The sequence below is a fragment of the Mercenaria mercenaria genome, chromosome 15 (assembly GCF_021730395.1).
Source record: "Mercenaria mercenaria strain notata chromosome 15, MADL_Memer_1, whole genome shotgun sequence".
Classification (NCBI taxonomy): domain Eukaryota; kingdom Metazoa; phylum Mollusca; class Bivalvia; order Venerida; family Veneridae; genus Mercenaria; species Mercenaria mercenaria.
In genome coordinates, this window is record NC_069375.1 from 17,814,869 (window position 1) to 17,842,381 (window position 27,513).

The following is a 27,513-nucleotide window of genomic DNA, read 5'->3' on the forward strand; positions in this document are numbered from 1 at the left end:
TTGACAAGATAACATAGCAATTTAACATAATAGCAAGCTCAGTAGACAAAATCACACGACACTTTAGCAAGATAACATAGCGTTTTAACATAATAAGACACTGTTTTGACAAGTTAACACCATATCTTGACATAATAACATAGCTTTTAAACATAATAAGACACTGTTTTGACAGCAAATAAATATTATCTGGTACAAGGAGTGTCAACAACAATTTGATAAACGTGTTTTGTTTAAACCTTTATTTTTGACAAGTTATAACAAATTGTATAAACTACGCTCGACGATTGCATTAAGGAACTCCAACCAGTAAATAGTACTGTCCCAGGACTGTTTAGATGACGTTGAAATTGCGTTATTAACTTGATGTTTGCAAGCTACCTGTGCTTTAGCATTTCTATACGCTTTTATCCTGTACCACCCAGCCAACTCAGTGCAATAAATGTTTAACTTCAAAAGCTCAAATCAACATTCAGCGATCAGTATTTTATAAGTACATACGCAAAATACAAAAGCCATAATATTTTATTGCACATATAAACAAATCACTGAAGACTTACAGCTGCGTTAAGTACTAATACACCCTGCAATATTTCGAAATGACCATGTTCGAAGAACGAAAGCAGTGACACAAAATAAAGGTTTTCTGCAAAATTGACACATTACAAAGGTATTTATCATGTTTTTTACAAACGCAAAAACAAATGTTACTATGGTATTAAGGTCAGTCAAGAGTGTTTGTTTTTGATGGCTGCAAGAAAACGAATATTTCATTTTACGCCTCTGTCGGGATGAATCAAGATGAAAATATATTACAAAAGGCTTATATCTACATTCTTTATTATCGAGATAGAAACATGAACGGTATGAACTCTATGTTCTAGTTACAAATAATTACATGACAGATTCTATCTAACTCATTAATTTTGTACTGTCAAAGCATTCTACACAGTATAGCTTTATAGGAATTTATTGCGTGTAAGTAAACAGCATATTAAGGAATCGACTTGAAGGCAGTCTCTGAGAGGCATTCTTTTTCCATTTATCAACCCGTCAGCTTAGCTCAATAAGGAGAGCGCTGATCTACGGATCGCGGGTCCGTGAGTTCAATTTTCGGGCTGGCTGTATGTTCTACATGACGGTTTGAAAAAGACACTGTGTCTGAAATTATTCGTCCTCCAACTTTGATTAATACGGGGAAGTTGGCAGTTACTTGCGGAGAACAGGTTTGTATAGGTACAGAATCAAGGAATACTGGTTAGGTTAACTACCCGCCGTTACATAGCTGTAATACTGTTGAAAAACGGCATTAACCCCCCCAAAAAAGAAACAAACAAACATATTCCATTTTTTTTACTTAAACTGCTTAAACTGCTTCACGGAGTCAGAAGATGGATTTCCAAAACCAATCATTTGAATGTTACTGACGTTCAAATATGTCGTCCCCTTGGTGCAGTTATGTTTTGTTTTGTTGGAAATTTATACATTCATTGAATTAATATTTCTTTGAAGTTGAGAGTGTTTATTTATGATTTATTGATTGACATTTATTAAAGATTGTACAAAAAAGAGTTGTTTGGAAAACATGTAGTTAGCAGTCACTAAAAGTTTGGTGCAGAAATTGGTTAAGATCACTTATCCACAAACTTATATTTGTCAAATCTAGTCTAATGGCCTTAAGATGGTTTCTGCACAAATATTTATGATACAATCTGTTTAATTTTTTACTGTAAAATTCTTGACAAATTTAATCCTGCGATAAAAATCTCAAAATATGGTTTTAAATTAAATATTAACATTTATTTTACAGGAAGAAAATAACGTCTTCATTTTCTATTTCAGCATATGTGAAATAATATCAAGCGCGACTTTTTCCGCGAGACTGAATATGCGGTCTGATATCGTTAACAAGAACATAAAAATATGTTTGAAAATTGGCTTTCAATATTTCATAAAGAACACTTACCGGTAGTTAATATGCTTACAATTAAAACTGAACTGACACGACAATGAAATTAGTCTTTAGATTTATGAATATTTCAAATTAAAATCAGTAACTGTATTTGTACAAGACAAATAACAACCTATCGCCTGCTTCGATCAATAGTAAGAGCGCTGGTCTAGGGATCGCGGGGTCGCGAGTTCGATCCCCAGGCGGTGCGTATGTTCTCCGTGACGATTTGATAAAGGACATTGTGTCTGAAATCATTCGTCCTCCACCGCAGATAATTCATATAGGGAAGTTGGCAGTTACTTGCAGAGTGTGGGCAAAATTAAGGTTCGGCGGGTCAAAATCGTATGCGACGGGGTCTGAGAAACTAATCATTATTTTTTGGCCTAAGTAGTCTTTCTTACGGATTTTATCATTGTATAGTTTGCTCATAGCAAATATATACATTCTTGTATAACTATTTTAAGCTTGACTACTCGAATGATATTCCCGGTTAATCTACTTACCCTGGCGTCCGTGTTACGCCTTGGTTAAAGTTTTGCATGCAAATTCGTTAAGCTATCATTTAAAGGTATATAGCTTTTAAACTTAGTTTTTCTTGTTCTTTGTCAATTATCAATCTCATTAGGTCAAGTCCCTTTTCCCTTACTTGTATAGTGACCAGAATATTTCCATTTTAGGACTTTTCACATGTGCCTTCGGGGTTATAAATCTAGGTGATAGCATTGAGTCTCATAACTCTGACATTTATTTAATCTAGGTAAGTAGAAGTAATTATTTTTCAAGATAACTTCTCATCTCTGTTACAAAGTATGTCAGTTGGTCATGATTGATACTATTCAAGGTTAGTACTGAAATCTTTATCAAACATTATACAAAGTTCTTTGCTGTAGTTTCTAAAACAAGGAAATAGGTCAGTAGGTTAGGGATATGAATATCATAGATGAGTATTGAAATCTTTATCAGATGTTATAAACGTGGTCCAAATGTTTATGCTGTACCTTCAAAAACAGGAAAGAAGGTCAGTAGGTCATAATTATGACTATTCAAGATTAGTATTGAAATCTTTATCAAACATTATATAGGTGGATCAAAGTTGTTTGCTGTAGCTTCTAAAACTCGAAAGTAGGTCAGTAGGTAAGAGATAAGAACAATTTAGATGAGTATTAAAACCTGCACTGTACCTTTGGACAAGATTTTCAAAACGTTTACCTATAAAAGTCTATATAAAACATGTGACCCCAGCGCGCGTCCATCACATTATTACATTATATAGAGATGGTACCTAAAAAATTCAAATTCATCTTTATAGGTTTTTTTCAGAGTGAAATGATAGCTAAGTGCACCAATTTTCTAAATATATTTATGGTTTTCCTCTTCTCCATGTGAAAAATAGAAATATTTGATATCTAAAAAATGACTTTCTCAAAATATCTGAAGCAAAATGGACAACTCTTGTATTGACCGTTTTTCAAAGATTTTAGGACTTCCCCAATTATAGTCTATATCAAAAGCTCCCACAGCTAAATAAATTCAATAGAGTATAAAGTAAGTTTACTCTACTTTCAACATTTTGAAAGAGCCTATACTGAACTTCCTTTTGTCTTTTAATAAAGTCAAATTCCAAGACTAGCCAAGAGTCTAAAACGCTTGAAAAAATTCTGAGTGAAAGAGAATTACATGCTCTTTATTATAAGCTTACCAAAACCATACCAAAAATGTACCTATAAGAAGTTATTAAAGATTTTATATTGTAAACAAACCCCTACACCATTTTACCATCAATATTTTCCACTCCTGAATGCACTCAATTCAGGTGATAATTGTTGATATATTTGTAAATGAGAGGCCCCAACAAAAACCTTTTATAAAGTTGTGTAAACAGTATAAGTTTTAAATTAATGTTGATATCTGAAATTATCTGATTACTTTGTTTTTAACAATAAATAAAACATCTTTTAGTTTGTTTAGGGTAGTTGACCTGTAACGAAAATCATCAAATAGAGTAATCTCCATATGCTTTTTTCAGCATTTATTCATTTTTCAAGGAAAGCAAATGATCGTGCTAGTTCCCTCCAGAGAATGTTTAAATTGAGAAATGCTTAAAATACATTACATAGAGTCATTACCTGTCAGCTACCTTAACATGTAGTAATTACAACCACTACCTTAAAACATTGTTATTATATTTGACAGGAATGAATTTTTGTGTTACCAATTTAACTTTTTTGTTATTTCTCATTGTTGGATATACATTTTACATTTTGATATATAATTGTTGTGTAAACGAATGTATCACCATTGAGAACAATAAATAAAGAATTTTGGCTAAAAGATCGAAACTTTATAACGTTTCTTAATTAATGTCGTTAATTTTCTTCAAAGGAATGTATGCATTATTCTAAATAATCTTCATGCATTACTAAACTTTCTATCAGGGCCTCACTACAACTTACAAAATAACTGTCAGTGTAAGTCATGAGAAAAAAGCGTGCATATTGTATATTGAATACAAAGGGATTTAAACAAATGTAGGTCATATTTTGTCTGCCTGATAAATTGTTTGAAAAAGGACCTATCTGATTTTTCTTTCACTTTTGATCAGTGTTTAATGTTGGCTTCAGTTTATTGATCAATTCAGAGTTGCCCCCCTTTCATTTATTGGGTAGGTACCATCTCTACATTATAAATCGAAACATGTATATCTATTTACATGTTTTTCAAGAGCTATCTTAGTTTTACTAAACCATCAGACGAAAACCATATGAATAGTGAACAGAAAAGCACTTTTTGGGGTTTGACCAATCAGAACGCACAGACGTTACCTCATTCCCATGGATACACTTACCTTGTTCCCACTAAATTCCCTGTACTTTTTGGAATAGGCAATCTCTGACCTTAAACCATTTCCACCATTTTTCAGCTGATGTATATGTCTAATTTGAAGCCAAATATGGGAAAAAAAGTCATTTATGTAAAATTTAGAGCTAGACTGTTATTGCCCTAAGGTGGCGATGTGGAACATGTCCATAGAGTAATACTTAACAAACGAAATCAGTTCATTTGAATCCACACTGCTTCGAACAAATAAAGGCTGAAATTCAAAATAGAATCACGAGGGCAGAAAGATGACTTGTTAACAATTCAATCAAACACCAGTTTAGACTTTATAGAAAATATAGAACAAATATTTTTTGTGCACATCTTACCAAGAGCGTAAAATGAATAAGTCGTTTCATTAAACGTGATCAAAGCCAAATGTTTCGTCTGGCCTCAATGTATTATCAAAAATGTGTGTATTATTACAAAAAACTGATGAATTCTATTATATTACATCATATGTAAAATTATCACCATTTTACTCTAACTACTACAACCTGTGAAATTATCACCTCAGAAATGGCTGTGGTGTACAATTTATTTTCGAAATATTACAGGGATATTTTAATACGATAACGCGTCTATAATGTTGTAAAGGCCTCAAGCATTTTACATTTATTGAACTTGATTACCTATTTATTATTCTCATGCTATTGCAGAAAAGATTACTCACTCAAATGAATTTTGGAAACAACTCTTTTACTTGTGAAACAATGTGCTGCTGTTAAAATCCAATTGTTTTTAATCAAGGATCCTCCACATACGTGTTTAACCTGAAATGATATTCGGTTAACAAAATGTAAATCAAAAACAACTCATGTTGCTATTAATCCATCTTTAACTTTTTAACTACTATAGCATATTTCTATATACGAAGATGTTATATTTTTTTTCCTCATATAAACTGTAATCAAATTTCTGAACATGTTAAGTGGTTAAACGATATTTTCCCAATGATCATCAAAAAACGTCCGTTTCATTAAATCCTACTATCTAACCTTTACACTGCTAAATTTCTAAAATGGACTGGTCCGTCATTCAATATTTTGGGCAATACTATATATCATTTGAAGGGGTGTTCAATGAAAATTAACAGACCGAATAGCTACCAGCGCAGATCATGATCAGCCAGCACGGATGTATGCACTGGGCGCAAAGGTAGAAGCACTTGCCGCCAGCAGGCTAAAGGATAACTATAGCCTGATTACTATTGACAGTTAACATAATGCTTTTTTCCTTGATCTGTATTCATCAACGTAACATGTCTGAAATTAAGACCAAGGCAATTCAATGCCAAATATTCAATTTACCGTAACTTTGTGTTGTACACTCAATAGATTGCACATAGGCGGCTGGTCTATTCAATGACACAATAAATAGGTTGATGTCTTACATTAGAACTTAGAACCTAAGACGCTAGACTGTAGAAATTGATGAAACTTTCCTGTATTTCTTAAAAACAAATTATTACAAGTTTGGATATTTAATATTTGGAAGGATTATTTGAAAGATTTATATAAAAATATCTGGTTTTAATAGTAATCGTTGAAGTGATGAACTATAAATTTTAGATATTACTTTTGAACTGAAATTTTTACCTGGACAGGATTTTGACTATTTTCATATTTTAAATTCAATAAAATTTTGTTATTGTTAATAGTTGCTGGTTTGTCTTTCCGTTACTCTACTTACTGTAGCAAGAAATTGTTACCCTCTGACGTAACAGGTTATGTATGTGATATAATGTAAAACATAGGCTTTTAAAACTTTTTTCTACTATGTTATCATCAAGTTCTACCAAAGATATACCTTTGACTCATTATTTTTTATAAACTTTGGTTTTCTAACTATAGATATGGTAAGTTACTTTTTCCTTTGGGTTTTGTTGAACTGTTCCTAACAAAATTCGGCTTGTGTCAAAATGAATGTCGTATGATGTGCACAGAGGTAGACACACGATACTCGAAGCAATGCAACGCGACATTTAAAACTGACAGCTGATATTGCGACGTGACGCACGATAAAAAAATGTCGTGTCATAAGTCTTGCGGCGCCCTTGGAGACAATTTCAAAATTTAATTTTTATTTCATTTACATTTATTGCAAACAATAGGCAATCATCAATTAATAGAAATAGTAATTCAAGTTTCTGACACTAATATGTTTTGAATTATAAGCAAGGATAGTTATTGCATTTCCGCTTATATAACCTTCAAATAGCCGTTTACGTGGTACACCTCACAATTTTTACAACCTCCTTTAAAACCTTTACGAATTAACAGCTATCTTTCCACAGATTTTATTATAAGTTGGGTGAATTAAAATCCTTAAAGGTGACCCATAACCAATAACTTTATGGTTACTACAAGCTCAGTAAGTGACTAAAAGATAAAACACATTTGAATCTACAATAAATGTCTGAAATGTTGGTGTAAATGCGGTGACATTGACAATATACCAGGAAGTGGTAGCCCGAAATTCTGATAATGAAAAAGCAAACATGTATAGAAGGAAGTATTAGTGTGTTTGATATAAAAAGGTTACTCCTATTTAAGCAGATCAACGAAAAGAATACTTCAGTTTCGTTGGTATACATGGAACTGTAAACAAGCAAGCGAGTCAGTTGGACCATAAACGACACTTGGAAACGATCATGATCACCAGCTATTAAACAAGACAGTAAAACTACAATGTGGAGAAAAACTTCCGAAGGATGGCATCCGAATGCATTGGTTACGTGTCCCAGGATCCAACGTTAGGTATGATGATAATTGTGTGGGGTGTTTTGCATATAACGGTGTTGAACTGTGCATTTGTAGACGGGTTAATGCACTGTAATGAAATGCACAGACATACCAGACATTTGTGATCAATCATAGCAGTAATGTGGTTCTATCAGGATGTAAATGTTCCCTTCTAAAGGTCACGTGCCACGAAATCATGGAAGCAAACAATATTGCATATCTCAGTCGGCCACATACTAATCTGATCTCAGACCAACCGAAAACATCTATCTTCTAATGAAAAAAGCATAAAAATAGCCTCCTGCTGATACACAACGGAAAATCCAATTACAGAGTGTTCGGGAATACTTGCCGGTATATCATATACATAGAGTGTTGTTCAGTATGACAATAAGATTCCGTCATGTTTGGTTAAGAAAGATGGATGCGCAAAATACTAAATCATTATCTTATACAACGGCTGATGAGTATATGTTTAAATATTTAAGTTAAGGTCCGCCATAAAAAACTTGACTTGTTCACGATGCGACGCTGTAAATAATTACGGACCCAGAGTTAACAAAGTAAACAAATATGTATAGTAGAGTTTAAGCGTACATGATGTTATGTATTACTGACTATGTTTTTAAAACAATTTGTTAACATGTTCATTTATTTAAGCAAAAGATAAACGCCCGAAGGTAACTGCCATCGTTCCATCATTCGCTTTTATACTTTCAATCCTCATTCGTTATATATTTCTGATAATAAACATTTGTTTACCCCCGTCCTTAGCTCTGCCATCCAAGGCCAAGCGTGTCTCTTTGCATCTTCTTCATACCTTGCTTCTTGGCCAGATAGCTTTGTTAATTGTGGCTTGGTCATTCCACAAGATACGTCTGAATTATCTTGAAAATAGAACAAATCATTTATTAATTGCAATATTGGCATTTTCTTGTTTTAAGTTTTACATAGTATCAAAATCATTTTGATACTAGTAACTCGGATTGTTAATATTTGCGGAGTGGGTTTATTTATAACGAACGTGTCCGGTTAATGAACAGATGAAGAGTTCTGACTTTAATTCAATTACTATAACATGAAATGATTAGACAGACGATGAAAAGAAAGCTGAATAAAGCTCGGAAATTTTCAAAGAATGGGAATGCATGACTAAGAGTGCCTCTATCAATATATGAAGCGGTGCAAACAAAAGTTGTCAAAACACGATCCAGTGCAAACATTAAAGAACAAATAATATTAATTGTTCTTTAATCATGTTAATGAACAAAAGATAACAAAAATATCAAACAAACAAAACATTCTGTCTTAACCTGCTAGAGATCATTGCAAATAATGTAATAGTTAAAATGTATTGTGAATCATTCTCACTTCGTGTTATCAATTACATGTTCTTTTTACCTATTTTCAATCTGCCTGAGAGAATCTTTTCTGTTGTAAGGAAGCAATTCAGTTTACTTACGGAATGTCGGTAATTTACCTACTATTTGCGCCAATAAAGCCGAATCAAGATTACTTGTGTTGGAAGATCAAGATATAAGTTAATGTTTTACATTATTCTAAAGGTATCCAGTTGTGGTAGAAGGATCTTTTCATTTGTTTTTAAACATCTTCAGTTAAGGTATTGGACCCGTAATGGAGTACCTCCTTTTTGAAGAGTATTCAAATCCTACCATAAACCTACTTTGACTGCAATTTTCAAGGGGGCGTAGGTTCAAGCCCCACTTGGAGCAAAATTTTGTTTCCCATATTTTCTTTTTTTTCTAGCAATTTTTTAATTCTTTCAAGACTTATTACGGATGTATTGTACAAAAGTGGAAAATTTTCATTTTATAAGCGATTTCTTGCTGTTCAAAGTGAATTTACCTCTGAATCAGGAGGGATAGAGTTAGACATCTTTAAAAATACTGAGTTACATGCAGTAAAAATTCTCTATTTTGCCTTCATTCTTTAGATTACATATTGTGGAAGAAATGTAGGTAGGTTTTACTTCTGCCCCAAGGATATTATTTAATGAAGTGAACAAAATTCAAAACAGACCCACAGGATTCGACCTTAATGTTTCAATCTTGGAGTTAGAATTCTGTCTCATTAAATCTGATTAGTTGAGGCACCTTAAGAAAAATGATATCTACAGTTTTATTTTGTGTTTTGTGAGTGTTTACTAATAGTTTGATGTTTCTTTTATCAAAATTAATGCTGTAATGAATTCTCTACAAACGTTTTAGATAGTGGCCATCACATTGAAATTCGTCTCTACTTGAGCTTGAGAAAATACCATGAATTATACAAAATTTACAAAAAAACGGCACGGTAAAAGTTGTTTAAAATTTGCAACACAGTGCGAAACATGGTCAGCTTCAAGGATATACCGAGCAAATGTAATTTTGTAAACATTACTATTAGAGGTCCAATACCTTAATACTGCAATGTAATAAGATGGTCAAAAATGTAGGTTTTTGCCAATACAAAACGTATATCTTTTCTAAAAATTTAACACTTTTTAACATTTTCATCTATTACCATTATGCTTACTAAGTTATAACAAATATCTATCAACAAATGGGATAAAAATGCATTAAAACAAAAATATTGCTTCCAAAGTGGCTGAAGTTTACGTTGAAAAATACCCTATGATATCAAAATAAATGTTTATAACGCATTCAAATTTAAAAAAAAACTAAATAAAAATCAAACTACCACCTTGAATACATAATATGAAAGGTATTGATTCATGTTCACGAAAAAGGTAGAACAGACTGTATAGGCATACCCATATCCGGAATAAAACTGGCACTTGATCTTCCTGCATCATTACATGCTGGAAAGTCGTATGATAAGATTTTCACATTCAATAAAATCTTTTAAAAAGATCCACTGGAAGCATAAAATGCAACTGAGCAGAATAATAGCAGATTCGGTTTGATTGAGTCTGTTCATGAAAGGTTATGAAATGTGCAACACCTCTCACGCCCCTTAACACCGACTTAAGCGAAACTTATACATTTACTGAATGGACTCCATAACCAAAAAGGACCAGAAAATATAACAACACTGAATTCAAGGCGAGTTTGCTTTGCATCATGTTATTTCTCCCAAAGGATCACATTATATATGAGCTGCGCTATGTGAAAACCAACATAGTGGGTTTGCGACCAGCATGGATCCAGACCAGCCTGCGCATCCGCGCAGTCTGGTCAGGATCCATGCTGTCCGCTTTTAAAGCCGATTGGAATTGGCGAAATTGTTAGCGAACAGCATGGATCCTGGCCAGACTGCGCGGATGCACAGGCTGGTCTGGATCCATGCTGGTCGCAAACCCACTATGTTGGTTTTCTCATGGCACGGCTCATATATGTTCTTTTAAAAGCCCAGAAGAATCTTGCATTAAATCAAACGAAGCTAATTATTGAATTTAAGTATTTAAGTATATATTAATTACAATGCCTCAATTATTTACAAGTATTAATGTTAACTTTCTGGCTGTTTCAAATTATTCTGCTAATTTTACGTTTCAATTTATGTGTGAATTGGAATTTTCGCTCTTAACACTAGTTAAGGTACTTGATTTAACGTTCTGTTTTGTATGTCTGAAGAGTCATTAAACTGTGAGGTAAAACTTTAAATTATTTATTTTGGTGCATAGGGTTATAAGCAAGACTGTTAATTTTGAAGTGTAAAACTGATTATAAGACTCCGCGAAATACAAGCAAGAGCCATGGTTTGCCTTAGAAATGTCAAACCCAATCACAAAATATACAATGGTTTATGAAAACAATGACAGATATGCTATTTGTTTGGTAGCTTTAATACATTTTACTCAGCAGCAGCTTCTAAACCTAAGTTGCTTATGCCTTTTCATAGATATGGAAAATATTTTTTGTTTTGGTTAGTACCCAGAAAAGGGTGTTTTACTAGACTGTTTTTCATTTTTATATCATGTGTGGACAAAGAGTTTAGCTATTTAAATAAATTATCAAGATTGGATTGCTTTACCTCTCGTTTTATGAGAGACAGTGCTACTATTAATAGCTTTTCCGTTCAATACATTACATAGATAAATGTATCTTTATTTGTACTACAGTATATGAGGAGGGAACTGTGTGCATGAGAGGTACCCTAAAATCTTTGTAGAATAGTGTAGGTGGTTATGTGAAATGCAAGGAAATTGAGGGTGATTGCCCTCCTAGAAATCCAAGATGGTCGTCAAAATGGACACCAAACTTTGCAGTTGCACAAAACTCCATGTATTTGCTAATGCCTTACACATTGTGTAACTAAATTCATAATCTATAACGATTTTGTTCGAAAAATGTCATAGTTTTTGAAAAATACAAAATTTATCCCCACGGAAACGGTAAAAATGAAAATAATCAGTAGTTCTGCCTATTTGATGCATTTTACTTGAAATTGTTAGTTTTAAATAATTATAACTAAATAAACGCATTTAAAATAGTAACCAACAAAAAAAATCAAGTAAATGGAATGTGCCTATGTTGAAGTTATAGGGTTCGGTTTCGCCATTTTATTTAATAAGAAATTCAGCATGTTCCTGGATATATTATTATTGTAAAATATCATATTAAACGGTAAGTTTAAATAGTTTAAAGATTTTGATTTCAGACGCATGATCATTGACTTTGCCGCCCCTACATGTGAGTAAAGATTGTTTGTATCTTGTTTTCCTTGATATTATCACTAAGCATGCACGAACGCATATCCAAATGTCATACATTTTTACAATTTCGTTTCTTACTTCTCCAGTCTTACACATGTAACAGCTGACAATAAAATTAGTTGCTATTGGCTTGTTAATTACTCACTCCACGCAAATGTTCACATACTTTAACGGCAGATTTTTGGCCGGTGGTCTAGTGGTAACACGTTTGACTGTCAATCCAGAGGTCCGGCGTTCGAATCCCGGTCCAGACACTGGAAATTTCGGAGATGCTCTTGAGTGTATCCCACCTAACTAGAGGCCTGTACTGGTTCTTCCTAGGAAAGACGGCTTCGCGTGTATCGGTGCTATACACCGGGCACGTTAAAGAACCAGACTGTCTATTCAAAAAGAGCTAGGCTAAGTTAGCCGGACACGTTGGTATCTGAAAAGTTCTCTCTGTCTGTTCTGGGGGCTTTATCTCACTCTGTCCCTCTGGTCAGATCGCTCTGTGTCTGTACTAGTAGAGGATGATTTCGCGCCCTGTGTGGCTGCAGTATACGTAAAGCGCCTTTGAACGTGTTTATCATGAAAAGGGCGCTATATAAATCTGGTATAATAATAATATTAATAATATATTTACCGGTAAGAGTTAATTTGTCATTATTTTTAGATTTTATACCTCAAGCCCTATATGAAATAAATCACAAGAGCCGCGCCATGAGAAAACCAACATAGTGGCTTTGCGACCAGCATTGATCCAGACCAGCCTGGGCTTCCGCGCAGTCTGGTCAGGATCTATGCTATTCGCTTTCAAAGCCTATTGCAATTAGAGAAACCATTAGCGAACAGCATAGATCCAAACCAGACTGGTCTGGATCCATGCTGGTCGCAAAGCCACTATGTTGGGTTTCTCATGGCGCGGCTCATAACTTCTTAAAGTACCGTAATCACAATATAAGAGAGGTTTTCAATACTTTCCCAAAGTTACATATACGCGTGAGGGTATCCTTATGAAATTTCAATGAATGTACTTCTAAAATGTTTGATAAATGCTACATTCTGTATTCTGACACCTCAGATGCTTACTGAAATAAAAGATGAAACCTTTCACATATACACGTACTCGTACAAATCCTAATATCTTGTAAATTTGAAACCATGGGTCGCAAATTTAAGCCGCGAGTCCTCCGTATAAAATTACGATTCTAGAGTCGCCCATATAGATAATGGCAACATTTTTAATAGTCAACCGCTGTTATGTTACAGCGGGTCTCGATCATAACCGCTGCTTTCTTTCTATCCTTCTTTTACTTCACCAGCTTAGCTCAGTAGAAGGGGCGCAGATTTATGAGTTATAAGTTCGATCCCAGGGTATGGAATGGAAGGGACGTTTCTGAAATCATTTGTTTTCCACATCTGATTTATGTGATGTGGTGAAGTTGGAAGTTACTTGTTAAGAATACAGAATAAAGGAACACTGGTTAGGTTTACTGCCCGCCGTACGCGTAACATAGAATAAATGAACCTTTCAGAACAACAACCTCCGTACAACCACTATACTATGTTACCCCGATGTTATTCACAGAGAATGCAGTTTTTTTTCGAAATTGAAATATTTCCAAAACGTAAAATTTGTAATTAAGTGAACACGGTTAAATGAATCAACAATGTTTATACGAACATGATGATTTAATTACATAGGGGCTTTTAAAATGTTTCTAAAGAATAATAACTTGTACTCTTCGTTTGTAAATCTAGTGACTTCTAATAGCCAAGATAAACCAACACACTTTTATTTTATTGACATAAATCACAAAACATCGCTTTTATTAAAACTTTGCTAGTTTTCGGACAATCAGTGTTTATAGAACGTTTCTGTAATTGGCAATTGCAAAAAAAAAAAATAATAACATTTTCACATTTTAATACTTTACTTTTACTATATCTGATTTTAAAACGTTAAATGGATTTAGTATTTTTTGTGGAGTTATGAAAATAAAAAACAAAGACAAATATCAAACAGGGAACGCCACGCACCAAAAACGCAGCCTCCTCAAAACTAAACCAACAGCACGCAGACGCGTGCACCACACACACACACACACACACACACACACACACAGCCAACACATTAGGACAAAACGAAAAAACAAAGGAACACACAAACACACACACACAAAGCCAACACATCAGGACAAAACGAACAAACAAAGGAACACAGTGGGGCACCGCCTTGGAACGGTCAGTGGCAAAAACACCACTGGGGAGCTTAAACCGGTTTATGGTGCGCACCCAACCTCACTATTACCCCAACCATGTTCCAAAGACACGGGACAGTGTAAATAAAAGTAATCCCCTCCAGGTGAATGTCTTACACACGTAATGGAAACAAAAAGGCATGGCATGTAAAACACAAAAATGCTCGTGTATAAATATATAAAATCCATGGGACACAGATGCCCCCACTACATGACATTAAAATGAAATTTTTTCCCACGTCAGGGGCCATAACTCCTACAATACTGAATGAATCCCGACGCGAAACCCAAGGTGCACAACTGCACATGCTGATCAACATTCCTGTAAACTTTGGTGACTCTAGGTCAAATACCTTTGGAACTACGCGCAACACAACATTAAAATGACAAATTTTTAACTAAGTCAGGGGCCATAACTCCTACACGACTGAATGAATCCGGACGCGAAACCCCAGGTGCACAACTGCACATGCTGATCAACATTCCTGTATAGTTTTGTGACTCAATGTCGAATACTTTTGGAGCTAGGCACGACACAAACATTCTCGGACGGACGGACGCACGCACGGACGGACGGACGAACGACAAGAACAAATCTATATACCCGCCCCCCCACCCCAAAAAAAGTGGGGACATAAAAAAACAGACCACCAGTGAAAGCATAATGCTCTATTGGCTCTACTAGCTTTGGTGACTCTAAGTCAAATACTTTTGGAGCTATGCACGACACAACATTAAAATGGCAAGTTTTTAACTAAGTCAGGGGCTATAACTCGTACACGACTGAATGAATCCGGACGCGAAACCCAAGGTGCACAACTGCACATGCTGATCAACATTCCTGTAAACTTTGGTGACTCTAGGTCAAATACTTTTGGAGCTATGCGCGACACAACATTAAAATGACCAATATTTTTACTAAGTCAGGGGCCATAACTCCTACATGACTGGATGAATCCGGACGCGAAACCCCAGGTGCACAACTACACATGCTGACCAACATCCCTGTACAGTTTTGTGTCTCTATGTCGAATACTTGCTAGGCACGGCACAACATTCTCGGACGGACGAACGGACGGACGGACGGACAAGGGCAAATCTATATGCCACCCCCCCCCCCAAAAAAAAGTGGGGGCATAACAAAAAAAAAAACAGACCACCAGTGAAGGCATAATGCTCTATTGGCCCTACTAGCTTAAGTTCTGTTTTAATAGACAAATGGTCATTTCTTCAACATACTGATATAGGTCTATTAGATGCAACTATTTGTACTTTCAGAGAATATTTTTAGGTCGTTTCTACATACTAGTAGGTCTATTTAGAAACTGACTAACAGGCAGATCGCTTTTGATACAAGGGTCATTTAACTGACTCAGAGGCGGTCAGGTCACTTTTGACCACGGGGTATTGTTGTATACCTTAGAATATCTTAGCTCCAGCTAATGTGGTTTCATAGAATTTTAAAAGTGTTTTTTTTTCGTTTTGGCGTCAATAGAGATCTTCATGTATAGATTTAGTAAAACCTTTAAATAAAACCGTGCGAGAATCAATCCAGTGGTTTTAGTATATTTGGCTCAGTTATATAAGAAGGAGAAGTATTGTAAAACGTTACCGCCGGTACCTTATGATCGCATTTACAAGTCATTAGCTCTTAAACTATAAATTCTCCTCGGCAGTTGACTTTAAATGACTTCCCTCGCCCCCCACTACTAATGGCTTTATGATAAATATAATCTGAAAAGGAGATCCCTCGGAAGCACCGAGAACAATGCAAACAGTGAAAATTGCAGACTCGGTTTGATTGTTTGATTGAGTCTGTTCATGAGCAGTAATGGAAAATGCAACACTGCCCACGCAAGTTCAAATAACTTGTAAGATCAATGCAATATTGGAAAACAAAACAGTAGTAATCTCTGCCATTGAACAAGTACAACGCCCTGCTATTGAATTTAGCTTATTTCCGCATTTTTCAGAATATAACACTTTCAAATTTCTATGTTTTTCTCCTGTTACAATACAGAACATGAATCTATTACATATTTCATCTGGACTGACCACTGGAATATCAAGCTTCCTGCTTCCAGATGTTTTCAATGAGCTACATAAACATAGGACAGTATTAGATCTGTATTAGTTAGGCTAAGGTCAAGATTTGACATTGATTGATAATACCCCTAAAATCTGCAATGTAAAATTTTGGATAGCATGAGATTATGATATTGCACCTAGGATATAGACTGGCTGTATTCACAATCTAAAACATTAAAATTAAAACAAATAATTTATCATAGTCAAGGAGCTCGTCTAGAATCATGATAATATCTCATGGACTGAAAGTTGCTATCCGGTCTTTAGAATTTGCTGTAAATTTTGAAAGTGTGAAAACTAAAAGGGCAAACTAGTTTATCGATATGTCATTTAATATATGTCAATGTTTTTTTATTGCACTGCTTACTAATTTTCTAATCTAAAACGATATAAGAAACAAAACATACCTTTAATGCATGTAACAATTTCTGACCAAGATCCATCATGTTGACATGTCATTCCGTTTTGTGATGATAAAACATAACCCTGATCGCAATAAAAGTTGTGTAAAATTTCTCCTGGGAAGAGAATTGTTCTCCAATCTTTAAAATTTGCTGTATGATTTGGAAGTGTGCAAGCTAAAAGGGAAAATCAATAACATTTAATATGCGTCAATGTTTTTTTCGCAATGCTTAATAATTTTCTCATCTAAAACGATAAAAGAAACAAAACATACATCGAACAATTTTTGACCATGATCCATTATGCCGATATACCATTCTTTTTTATGGTGATTGAACATAACCCTGATCACAATAAAAATTGTTTAAAGCTTCTTCAACTAAAAGTGCAAATAGATAATATTTAAAGTATTTTTTTCACACTTGTTATTTATTCATTATCTAAATCGATTTAAGTAACAAAACATACCTTGAATGCACATAACAATATCTGACCATGAACCATTATGTCGACATGTCATTCCGTTTTCTGATGACAGAACATAACCCTGACCGCAATAAAAGTTGTTTAAAGTTTCCCCAGGGTTGAAAGTTGTTCTCCAATCATTAACATTTGCTGCATGATTTGGAAGTGTGCAACCTAAAAATGTAAATAAATAAAATTTATTATTACATATTCGTTTCTATTCCCCGTTAAGTTACAATGGTACATGAAATGTCAATATTTTCGATACACTGACGCCTGAATTTCATAACGTAATATTAATTTAATGTGTGTTGCAGTAATGATTTAATTGTCAATCTTATTCAGGCTAATGAACAAACTCATAATATTTGCATTGCATTTATACGTGTAGATACGTTTGTAATAAAAAGGCCATTATCTTTGCATCGGAAAATATGCATTCGTTCTTTAGCGAACGGATATTGCGCTCCTAAAGTCGCGCAATATTTCCGCTGCAGAAATCGTGCATATATCCCAATAGAAAGCTAAAAACCTAAAAATATATCTAATTGTTTTTTCACACTACTTAATTGTTTCTTAATCTAAAACGATTTAAGTAACAAAACATACCTTGAATGCACGTAACAATTTCTGACCATGATCCATCATGTCGACATGTCATTCCGTTTTGTGATGATAGAACATAACCCTTATCGCAATAAAAGTCGTTTAAAGTTTCTCCAGGGTTGAAAGTTGTTCTCCAATCTTTAGACTTAGCTGCATGATTGGGAAGTATGCAAACTAAAAGGGCAAATAAATAACATTTAATATATGTCAATGTTTTTTTTTTCGCACTGCCTAATTATTTTCTCATCTGAAACGATAAAAGAAACAAAACATACCTTGAATTCATGTAACAATTTTTGACCGTGATCCATCATGCCGACATACCATTCTTTTTTATGGTGATGGAACATAACCTGATCACAATGAAAATTGTTTAAAGCTTCTTCAACTAAAGGTGCAAATAAATAATATTCAAACTATTTTTTCACACTTCTTAATTTTTTTATTATTTAAATTGATTTAAGTAACAAAACATACCTTTCACGCATGTAACAATTTCTGACCAAGATCCATCATGTCGACATGTCATTCCGTGTAGTGATGATAGAACATAACCCTGATCGCAATAAAAGTCGTTTAAAGTTTCTCCAGGGTTGAAAGTTGTTCTCCAATCTTTAGAATTAGCTGCATGATTGGGAAGTGTGCAAACTAAAAGGGCAAATAAATAATATTTATTATAATATTTGTTTTTTCGCACTGCTATTTTTTTTTACCTGAAACGATATAAGAAACAAAACATAACTTTAATGCATGCATCAATTTCTCTAATGCTTTAATTGTCAATCTTATTCAGGTTAATAAACACATTCATAATATTTACATTGCATTTATACGTATAGATACGTATGTAATAAAAAGGTTATCATCTTTGCATCGGGAAATATGCATGCGTTCTTTAGCGAAAAAATATTGCGCTCCTAAAGTCGCGCAATATTTCCGCGCAGAAATCGTGCATATATCCCAATAGAAGGCTAATAACCTATAAATATATCTAATTGTTTTTTTTTCACACTGCTTTTTTTTCTTAATCTAAAACGATTTATATATCAAAATATACCTTGAATGCACGTAACAATTTCTGACCATGATCCATCATGTCGACATGTCATTCCGTTTTGTGATGATAGAACATAACCCTGATCGCAATAAAAGTCGTTTAAAGTTTCTCCAGGGTTGAAAGTTGTTCTCCAATCTTTAGAATTAGCTGCATGATTGGGAAGTGTGCAAACTAAAAGGGCAAATAAATAATATTTATTATAATATCTGTTTTTTTCGCACTGCTATTTTTTCTTGATCTGAAACGATATAAGAAACAAAACATACCTTGAATGCATGTAACAATTTCTGACCATGATCCATCATGTCGACATGTCATTCCGTTTTGTGATGATAGAACATAACCCTGATTGCAATAAAAGTTGTTTAAAATTTCTTCAGGGCTGAAAGTTGTTCTTCGGTCTTTAGAATTTGCTGCATGATTTGGAAGCGTGCAACCTAAACAATGTAAATAAATAGCATTGATTTTTTTTTCCGCACTGCTTAATAATTCTCTTCGTCTAAAACGATATAAATACAAAATATACCTTTGATGCATGCAACAATTTCTGACCACGATCCATCATGTCGACACGTCATTCAATTTTATGACCATATCGCAGTCACAGTTGTTTAATGTTTTAGAGCTGCAAGTTGTTCTCTGATATTTATTTGCTTCATGATTTGGAAGTGGGCAAGCTAATATTGCAAATTACTGAATATATTATATTCTTTTGTTTTCGCACTGTTTAGCTTTTTTCTTCACCTTAAATGGTATCATAAACAAAATATACCTTTAATGCATGTAACAATTTCTGACCAAGTTCCATCATGTCGACATGTCATTCCTGTTTTGGATGACAGAACATAACCATGGCCGCAAAAAAAGTTGTTTAAAGTTTCTCCAGGACCGAATGTTGTTCCTTGACCTTTGTAAGTTGCTGCATTATTCGGAAGTGTGCAGCCTAAAAGTACAAATAAATAACATTTAATAGGTGTATCTGCATTGTCGCATTGTGTACAAATTTTAACGGAAAAGAATATACTGACCACTATAAGTTATACCTTTAAATTACTTTATAAAATGATATATACATTGTATATAAAAACTATATGATTGACACCTAAAACATAAATGAGTCATAAGGGAGATAGCCATCCAAAACTGGATGTCGATGGATAAATTAGAACGGTTTGGGAGAATGCTTCCAGGGAAAAAATAATGAACGTTACATGTAACTCTGGTTCATTTTTAATATATATCTGGAGATATCTCCCTTTTTGGATTTTAATATAATAAATCAAGCCTTTGAAAATCATGTGCAGGCCCAGGTCTTCGGACGTTATCGGTAGTTATGCTACTCTATACACACTTGTGTGGCTTATCTGATGTAAATTCGAGCAAAATGTTTGATAAAGTTCACCTATGTTTTTAATGATTGCTTTAAGGTAAATGAATGTCATAACTATTTAGACTTAATTAAAGGTACAAGCAGTCTGGTGGGAAAAGAAAAGGAGATCAAACAAAATATCTTGTATATTAACTAAGAGACAGCAGTCTACTGGACTTCTACTTAATATATAACTACTGATTCCAGGTTTTCGAGCGTAGCAAGAGCAGAAAAATTCATTTAAAATGCCCTGCGGTCTGAATTCTAGGCTTTCCATGATATATGCTTGCCTTTTTCAGGTTGGTACTTTCGGTGCGCCCTGTATCAAATATACTCAGTAGTATGTATGTTTGTTTGTTTGTTTGTTTGTTTGTATGTATGTGTAGGATTTTGTTTTAAAGCTGCGGGGCAAGTTGGCGGAGACTGCGATATAGTGAACCATATCCTGTAAAATCTGGTATTTTAAATGCTAAATCCCACAGTTATCTAGGTTAAAATAGGAATAAATGTCTGTCATCATATGTTTAGCAATTTTATCACCAGAGACAAACATTATTTCATCATAAAAATTAAAAAAATATCAATAATATCAATGTTATTTCATTGTTTTAGTCATTCTTTTTGAGACCTGTTTACAACAAAATGGTCATTTTTTGTTTTTAAAACGTGTTGCACGCGTTGTGTATGAGATGGATTTGGGCGTCCTCCGCATGAAAATATTGAAATTTGTACATGGCAAAACGGAATTAAGAAAATTTGAACACTAAAAATATGGTGGTCAGTTACTCTCGATTTAAGTTTTATTATTTCAAATTAGCCTTGGAAAAAAAGAGATTGCTTTGAGCAGGAATTTTTTTATTATGATGCTAGATCTTTGTTGCAGCATCAACGATTATTTCATGTTCTAGTAAGTTTTTATGATAAAGTTAATATTCTTATCAATAAGAAGAAGAAAAAAAAAAAAAAAAAAAAAAAAGACTAAATACCTATCGCATTATCAATAAGAAGGAAAGATATATACACTCAAAAGGTGGTTCTCTCCAACTCCACCTCCCTGCTCTGATACCTATGAATACACTACAGGTTACGGTTCATACATTGAAACTAGTATAACACAATGCAGTCAAAATTAACCTTCCGCTACCTTTAATACTTCCAAATTGATCTCGCACACTTCTTCAGTATAGTGTAATATTTAAACTTTGATGGAAATGCTTTTCTTCCATAATAATGCAGAAAGAGTGTAATCTTATAAGGTAATTATGATACACTAAATCTTAAAGCAGTAACGCCTTTCAGACTAATGGACATAATGTTTATTCAATGATCTAACAACGTTATATAATGTATCATATCTGACAAATCACATAGAAAAACAAGCGGGAAAGGATAGATGTGCATTAGTCCTTAACATATATTGAAGACACGGTGTCGGATTAGATTTACAGTTGCCAGACGGCTCGGTTTCTCAACTGACAGGCTTTGAGTCCCAGTTCGACTTCTTCACTTTGTAACATTGAAACCCTTTGACCACCGTTTCACTCAATCTGACACAAAACGTTCTGATATTCAAGATCATGGAGTAAATCCCTAAAATACTTGTGCTAAAGTCGGTATTAAAACGCATGCACCAGCATAACACTTTTTATTTTTCTACACAGGCTCGAACTAGGTTGTAACTTATTGTTTTGCTTTACTGCGTTATGTGCTACAAAATAATTTTAGTAGTAAAATTTGTCTTAGACTTATGACAACATATCTGACTTAATAAAGTTCTGCTTACCTTCAGGACAATCTAGATCAAAATCAGATAACGTGTTGTTCGTGCAAGTTATCGTTGATGTTGAATTGTTATCATAATCGTAATCATAATTCGTGTAATACTCATAGAAATCCAGTGTTGTACATGCTACTGTCAATGTAGTTCCATCAGAAATCTGTGAGATCGATATAAACAAGTTCACCTCGTGTAAATGTCAAAAATAAGTTCAATGTAGTTCCATCAGATATACGTGAGATCGACATAAATAATCTATTTTGTAAATGCCTTAGGACAATTTAAAAAGCAGTTCTGTCCTGAATTTCTTAGGCTTTTTCCCCTATAAAACTACCACCCGTAAAAGGAAGCATTCCCAAAGCAAAAACGTATGTTTTGTTTCTTTCTAATGCTGAACTTCAAATTCTTAAACCAATTTTGTTTTTGTTTTTAACTGTAAATCTATACTCATTAGATTTAGTAAACAGCTACCAAGATACAATCACACCTTTTAAAATGTCATTCAAGAAGAAACCGATTATATTATGTTAAGTGTCCATTATTCGCAATTAATACAAATTACATAGGTGTTTTCCCTATTGTATTGGTGTTGGCGGTATTCTCAAAATGATGAGATAAAGGCCTGGTGTGTTTGGTGGCGATAAATTTAAAATGATACGTTGCGATAACTGCCTTTTTTCGCCAAAGAATATTGCCAATGACGTTTAGATAAGCACGTAGATCGTGGACGCTCATATTTAGCCTTTGCCTCAGTGTAGGTAAGATAGATTTGGGGTTTAAAGCTAAAGGATTTTTTTCTTGCACAATTTTTAAAAGTAACATATCATAAAAGTAATTGTTGTAGGAAGTTTTGAAACGAAGTATGTCACACATTTATCCGCGTATGTTTGTAATGCATTACTTTAGGATGCGTAATGGAGACGACGTGCGAGTAATCGCGACCAAATACGGTTCTTGAGAACTGAAACTCATAATTCATTTTGTAGAAGCCCCCTGTGTGTCCCGTTTGACAAACACAACAGCACGAAGGTAGCGTACACCAGATATTATTATTAAAGTTACTTAAATTAAAGAAAATCCCTTTAAATAAGCATAATGAACAGTTATATGTGATGAACAAATGATTTCATACAATTCATTTAACTAATCATTGAGTCGAGTTTTATCTTTTTTCACATTAGATCTAATATGTGACATGATATTTATGCACAGAAACAAGATGTATCTTAATCCACTGCATGAAATGTGTTTATTTGTTTCCGCAGGCGGAAAGACATCAGCCGGTTGACTATCAGTGTCCTCAAGAGGGAATATATGAGCAAAGCTTTATTATAATAAATAGCTGATCAAACTGCTCCCGGTTATACCTTAGTAGATATTATTGACATTCGACATATACATAAATTGCATTCTAAACCTTGCGTTATGAAAGTATAACAATAATCATGAAATAAATTCAAATGTAAAACTAAATGAAATTAAACTACTAATAATACAGGAACTAAAGAGTACTACAAGTACAAAGTACATACAAATGAGCCTGGATCTTTGTCAAAACCATCATTGTCCGTGTAAGTATATCGTGGATCATCAGACAGTGTACAACCTGCAGATATCAATAAATGTCGTGAGCTACTGCCCAAAGACAACCTTCTTTCACAACCTTCCGAAACCAGACGACACTATATTGAAAAATTTGTAACAGAACATCATTAACCTATTGATAGGATTATACATTTGTGCATGTATGAATCAATTTAAAAAGTAACATTTGCATGAAACGAAAACCAAATAAAAACATCCAGTATCATGATAGTGCTGAAAAAAGTACCAGTACTGAACACTGGTCGGGATATCAGCCGCAACCTTGAATCAAACCCGGACCGCTGTAGCCCAGTCTGCTAACTTCTGCGCCACTCACTCTCTATCAACAGAGAGTTTAAATGCACAAAGGACATACTCTAATTAAGTAACGTATGTACCAATAAGCTGCATCTGGTGAAAGAATGCAATATAAAGTAATTTACATAAAGAATTATTCAAAAGTCATTTTAAGATGCTTGTTAACTAAGCACTGTAACCTAATACTCATTGTGAACTTTGAAAAGTTTGTCAATCTTAAGTGTTAATGTAACGTAGATTTTGGTGAAATAAAAGGTACGCTAAACAAAGCAAGATATACTAGTACTCAGTGGTAGACAGTCATTGCTCCAAGTGTGGTAAATTGTGGGAGAAGGCATTTTATTCATTAAAAGTATGTAAAAGCGACTTGTAATAAGAACTCACAAATATAAATAAAATCGAATTATACATGTGTTATGCAGTACATTGTTTCAAAAGTAAATATAAGTATCGGTACATATATTACCATGAAATCATGCTGAAATAAAACAAGAGGACTGCCTTACGGGTGCAGATGCTCATCTGATTTTTTTTGTCTCTGTATAATAGAAATATTGTCATACCCATAATATTTTAAGTTCAAAAGGGGTCGTAATTCTTGCAAAAAACAAGGTAGAGTTACTGTACTTGCAGCTTTAAACGGCGAATAACTGCTCCACGTTTTAAAGCAATGACTTTGATGACCATTAATAAGAAAAGTTGACCTAAACGCAAACTTTAAGCAAGAAATCTGATATTTTCTAAGCCCAAAAGGGGTCATAATTCTTGCAAAAAGAAGGATTGAGTTATGTTTCTTGGGGGCCATAATTCTTGTAAAATAGCAGAATGGAGTTACGTTTCTTGCTGTGCAGAGTCAGCTATTAATGGTGAATAAGTGTTGCAAGTTTTAAAGTAAAAGCTTTGATAGTTTATGAGAAAAGCTGACCTAAACATAAAACTTAACCAGGCAACGCCGACGCAGACGCCAACGCCGATGACGATCAAGTGATAACAATAATTTTCAAACAAGAGCTGTCACAGAAGACAGCGCGCCCGACTATTTCGATGCTGGATAGTAAAACTTGGCATATCTGAGGAAACTAGAGCTGTCACAAGAGTAATTCCAATGGTAGATGAAGATATTGCACAATAGCCTGAGTCAAAAATATTAAGTAATAAGAGAGGTAAAGATTAAGTGTATCAAACACTATATAAGTATATTCTAAGCAAAAAGGGGGCATAATTCATTAAAGATTGGTGCAAAAGTTATGCACCTTGTGTCATATGATGTGGGTGATGATGTGGAACAACTTCTTCAAGTTTGAATTAAATATGCATTTCATAATTAAAACTGAGATATAGTAAAAATGCATGAAAAAGTTAACCTTAAATTCTAAGTAAAAGGGGCTTAATTCATGAAAAAATGTACTAGAGTTATGCACCTTGTATCATATGATGTGGGTGATAATGTTGAACATTCAATTATTTTAAGTTTGAATCAGATCCATTCAACAATAACAGAGATAGAGTGAAAGTGCTTTAAAACTTTAGCCTGAAATTCTAAGTAAAAAGGGGGAATAATTCATGACAAAATTGTACCAGAGTTATGCACCTTTCTTCATATGATGAGGGTGATGATGTTGAACAACTAATTTAAGTTTGAATCAGATCCATTCAGTAATAACACAGATAGAGTGAAAGTGCATCAAAACTTTAACCTGAAAATCTAAGTGAAAAGGGGGACAAATCACAAAATATTGGTACCATAGTTATGACCCTTAAGTCAGAGGATGTGGGTGATGATGAGGAATAACTATTTTGAGTTTGAATCAAATCCATTAAGTAATTACAGAGATAAATAGAAAAAAGAGAAAGTGTAAAAAACAAAAATTTTAACCAAAGTTGGGACGCGGAAAGACACCGACGCCTGGTCGAGTAGGATAGCACCCTTATACTTCGTATAATCGGGCAAAAAATCAGATGAGCCAAAAAGGAACCCCATATTCTATTACAATGCTTAAGATATTGTGTTAAATTATATACATTTAAGGAGGTAGGTTACCTTCATATTTGTATATGCGCATGTCCAACCGGAAGCTAACGTGACGATTTACGACGACGTTTACGACAAACTAAATGTGTTTGTATATTCATTCTTCTGAAAACAAATCATGAACCTGTCTTCGATCTGTTGCTTTATGGCTTAATAATGCAGAAATAATGAATAAATTGCCGCAGAAACGCTTCAAAACAATGTTGTCTTAAAATGACGTCACTGACGTCATGACTTTACGTGTCAGTTACCGCGCAAAATTAACAGCTTTTATCTTGAAAGTTCGTAATTCTGTGCATTTTCTTTATTTTAACTATTTTCAAATAACCATTATTTGCTTAAATATTTCCAATGAGTCGATTGCTCTGAATAATAATCAATATTTTGCTTCTTTTATGTAGTTATATTGAAATGTTATGCGGAATGTATGAAAATGGACGAAGATAGCCAATATTATTTGGAATATAGTTGGGTGAAAGGTTACTTATTACGGCCATTTTCAAATAAAAAATCTAGCAGTTTGATTTGTAATACCTGTTTTTCAGGTTCCGTTGATAATTTGTTACTTATATACTAGAATTTAGATCTAAAATTGTTCAAATTTCAGTAGAAAATTGTGGTTTCTTGAATTAAATTGATGTTACCATGGAAACGAAGCCCGTGACCTATGTATCTAAATGTAAAATTCAAAAGCGCTGACACTGGTCTATTTAAGAAACACAGCTTCGGCTTTTAATTTTCATTTCAACAATATCCATGAGAATAATAGCAGCATGCTGAACGATTTTTCCATAAAAAATGCCAGACGATGTTTTAAAGATACAATAACTAGAAAGATAATCTTATTCAATATCTTTTTATAAGAAATTATGACAAAAAGCAAGATATAAGCTATTTTAAACGTCTCTGTTGCCATGGTTACTTTAAACTTTAAGAAAAATAGGGTACCATGTGAAGTGCTTGGTATTTTGCTGATAATATTACCCAAATATTCCATACCGTCATTAACAGAATGGCACTGAAGCCGTCGAAAACCCGTATTTTTATTCATAGTTGTTTAAAAATGAGAGAAAATGCGTTACCATGGAAACACGAGCCCCGCGACATACACATTTTAAGCTGATATTAGAAAGCTAACGTGCTTTCTAGTAAAATTATCAATTATGCAGACTTCTACGGATATCAATGAAACTAAGATACACTGAAAAGTGTTAAATATCCGTATTTTCCTTCTTCTTTCAATATGAAATACCTTTGGAGGGTCATGCTCTTCAAACCTTGATAAAAACTGAACTAGAAGGGATAGAAACAAACGAAATTGA

The 27,513-nt window shown here is 33.9% G+C and overlaps 1 protein-coding gene across 2 annotated transcripts in view; it reads right to left on the reverse strand.

Moving 5' to 3' along the window:
• The window catches only part of LOC123548991 (C4b-binding protein alpha chain-like), a 42,349-nt gene that overhangs the window by 12,982 nt on the left and 1,854 nt on the right, over window positions 1–27,513 (reverse strand). The window contains exons 2-12 of one of the 2 annotated variants that reach the window (XM_053524670.1): window positions 23,790–23,863; window positions 22,264–22,417; window positions 19,884–20,054; window positions 19,378–19,548; window positions 19,112–19,282; window positions 18,532–18,702; window positions 18,058–18,228; window positions 17,452–17,622; window positions 16,989–17,159; window positions 8,338–8,462; window positions 5,505–5,604 (exon numbers count right to left, since the gene is read on the reverse strand). In XM_053524670.1, the coding sequence (XP_053380645.1) occupies window positions 5,505–5,604; window positions 8,338–8,462; window positions 16,989–17,159; window positions 17,452–17,622; window positions 18,058–18,228; window positions 18,532–18,702; window positions 19,112–19,282; window positions 19,378–19,548; window positions 19,884–20,054; window positions 22,264–22,417; window positions 23,790–23,863 (1,650 nt within the window). The remainder of the gene's footprint in view (window positions 1–5,504; window positions 5,605–8,337; window positions 8,463–16,988; window positions 17,160–17,451; window positions 17,623–18,057; window positions 18,229–18,531; window positions 18,703–19,111; window positions 19,283–19,377; window positions 19,549–19,883; window positions 20,055–22,263; window positions 22,418–23,789; window positions 23,864–27,513) is intronic. The other variant, XM_053524671.1, reaches the window with a different exon arrangement.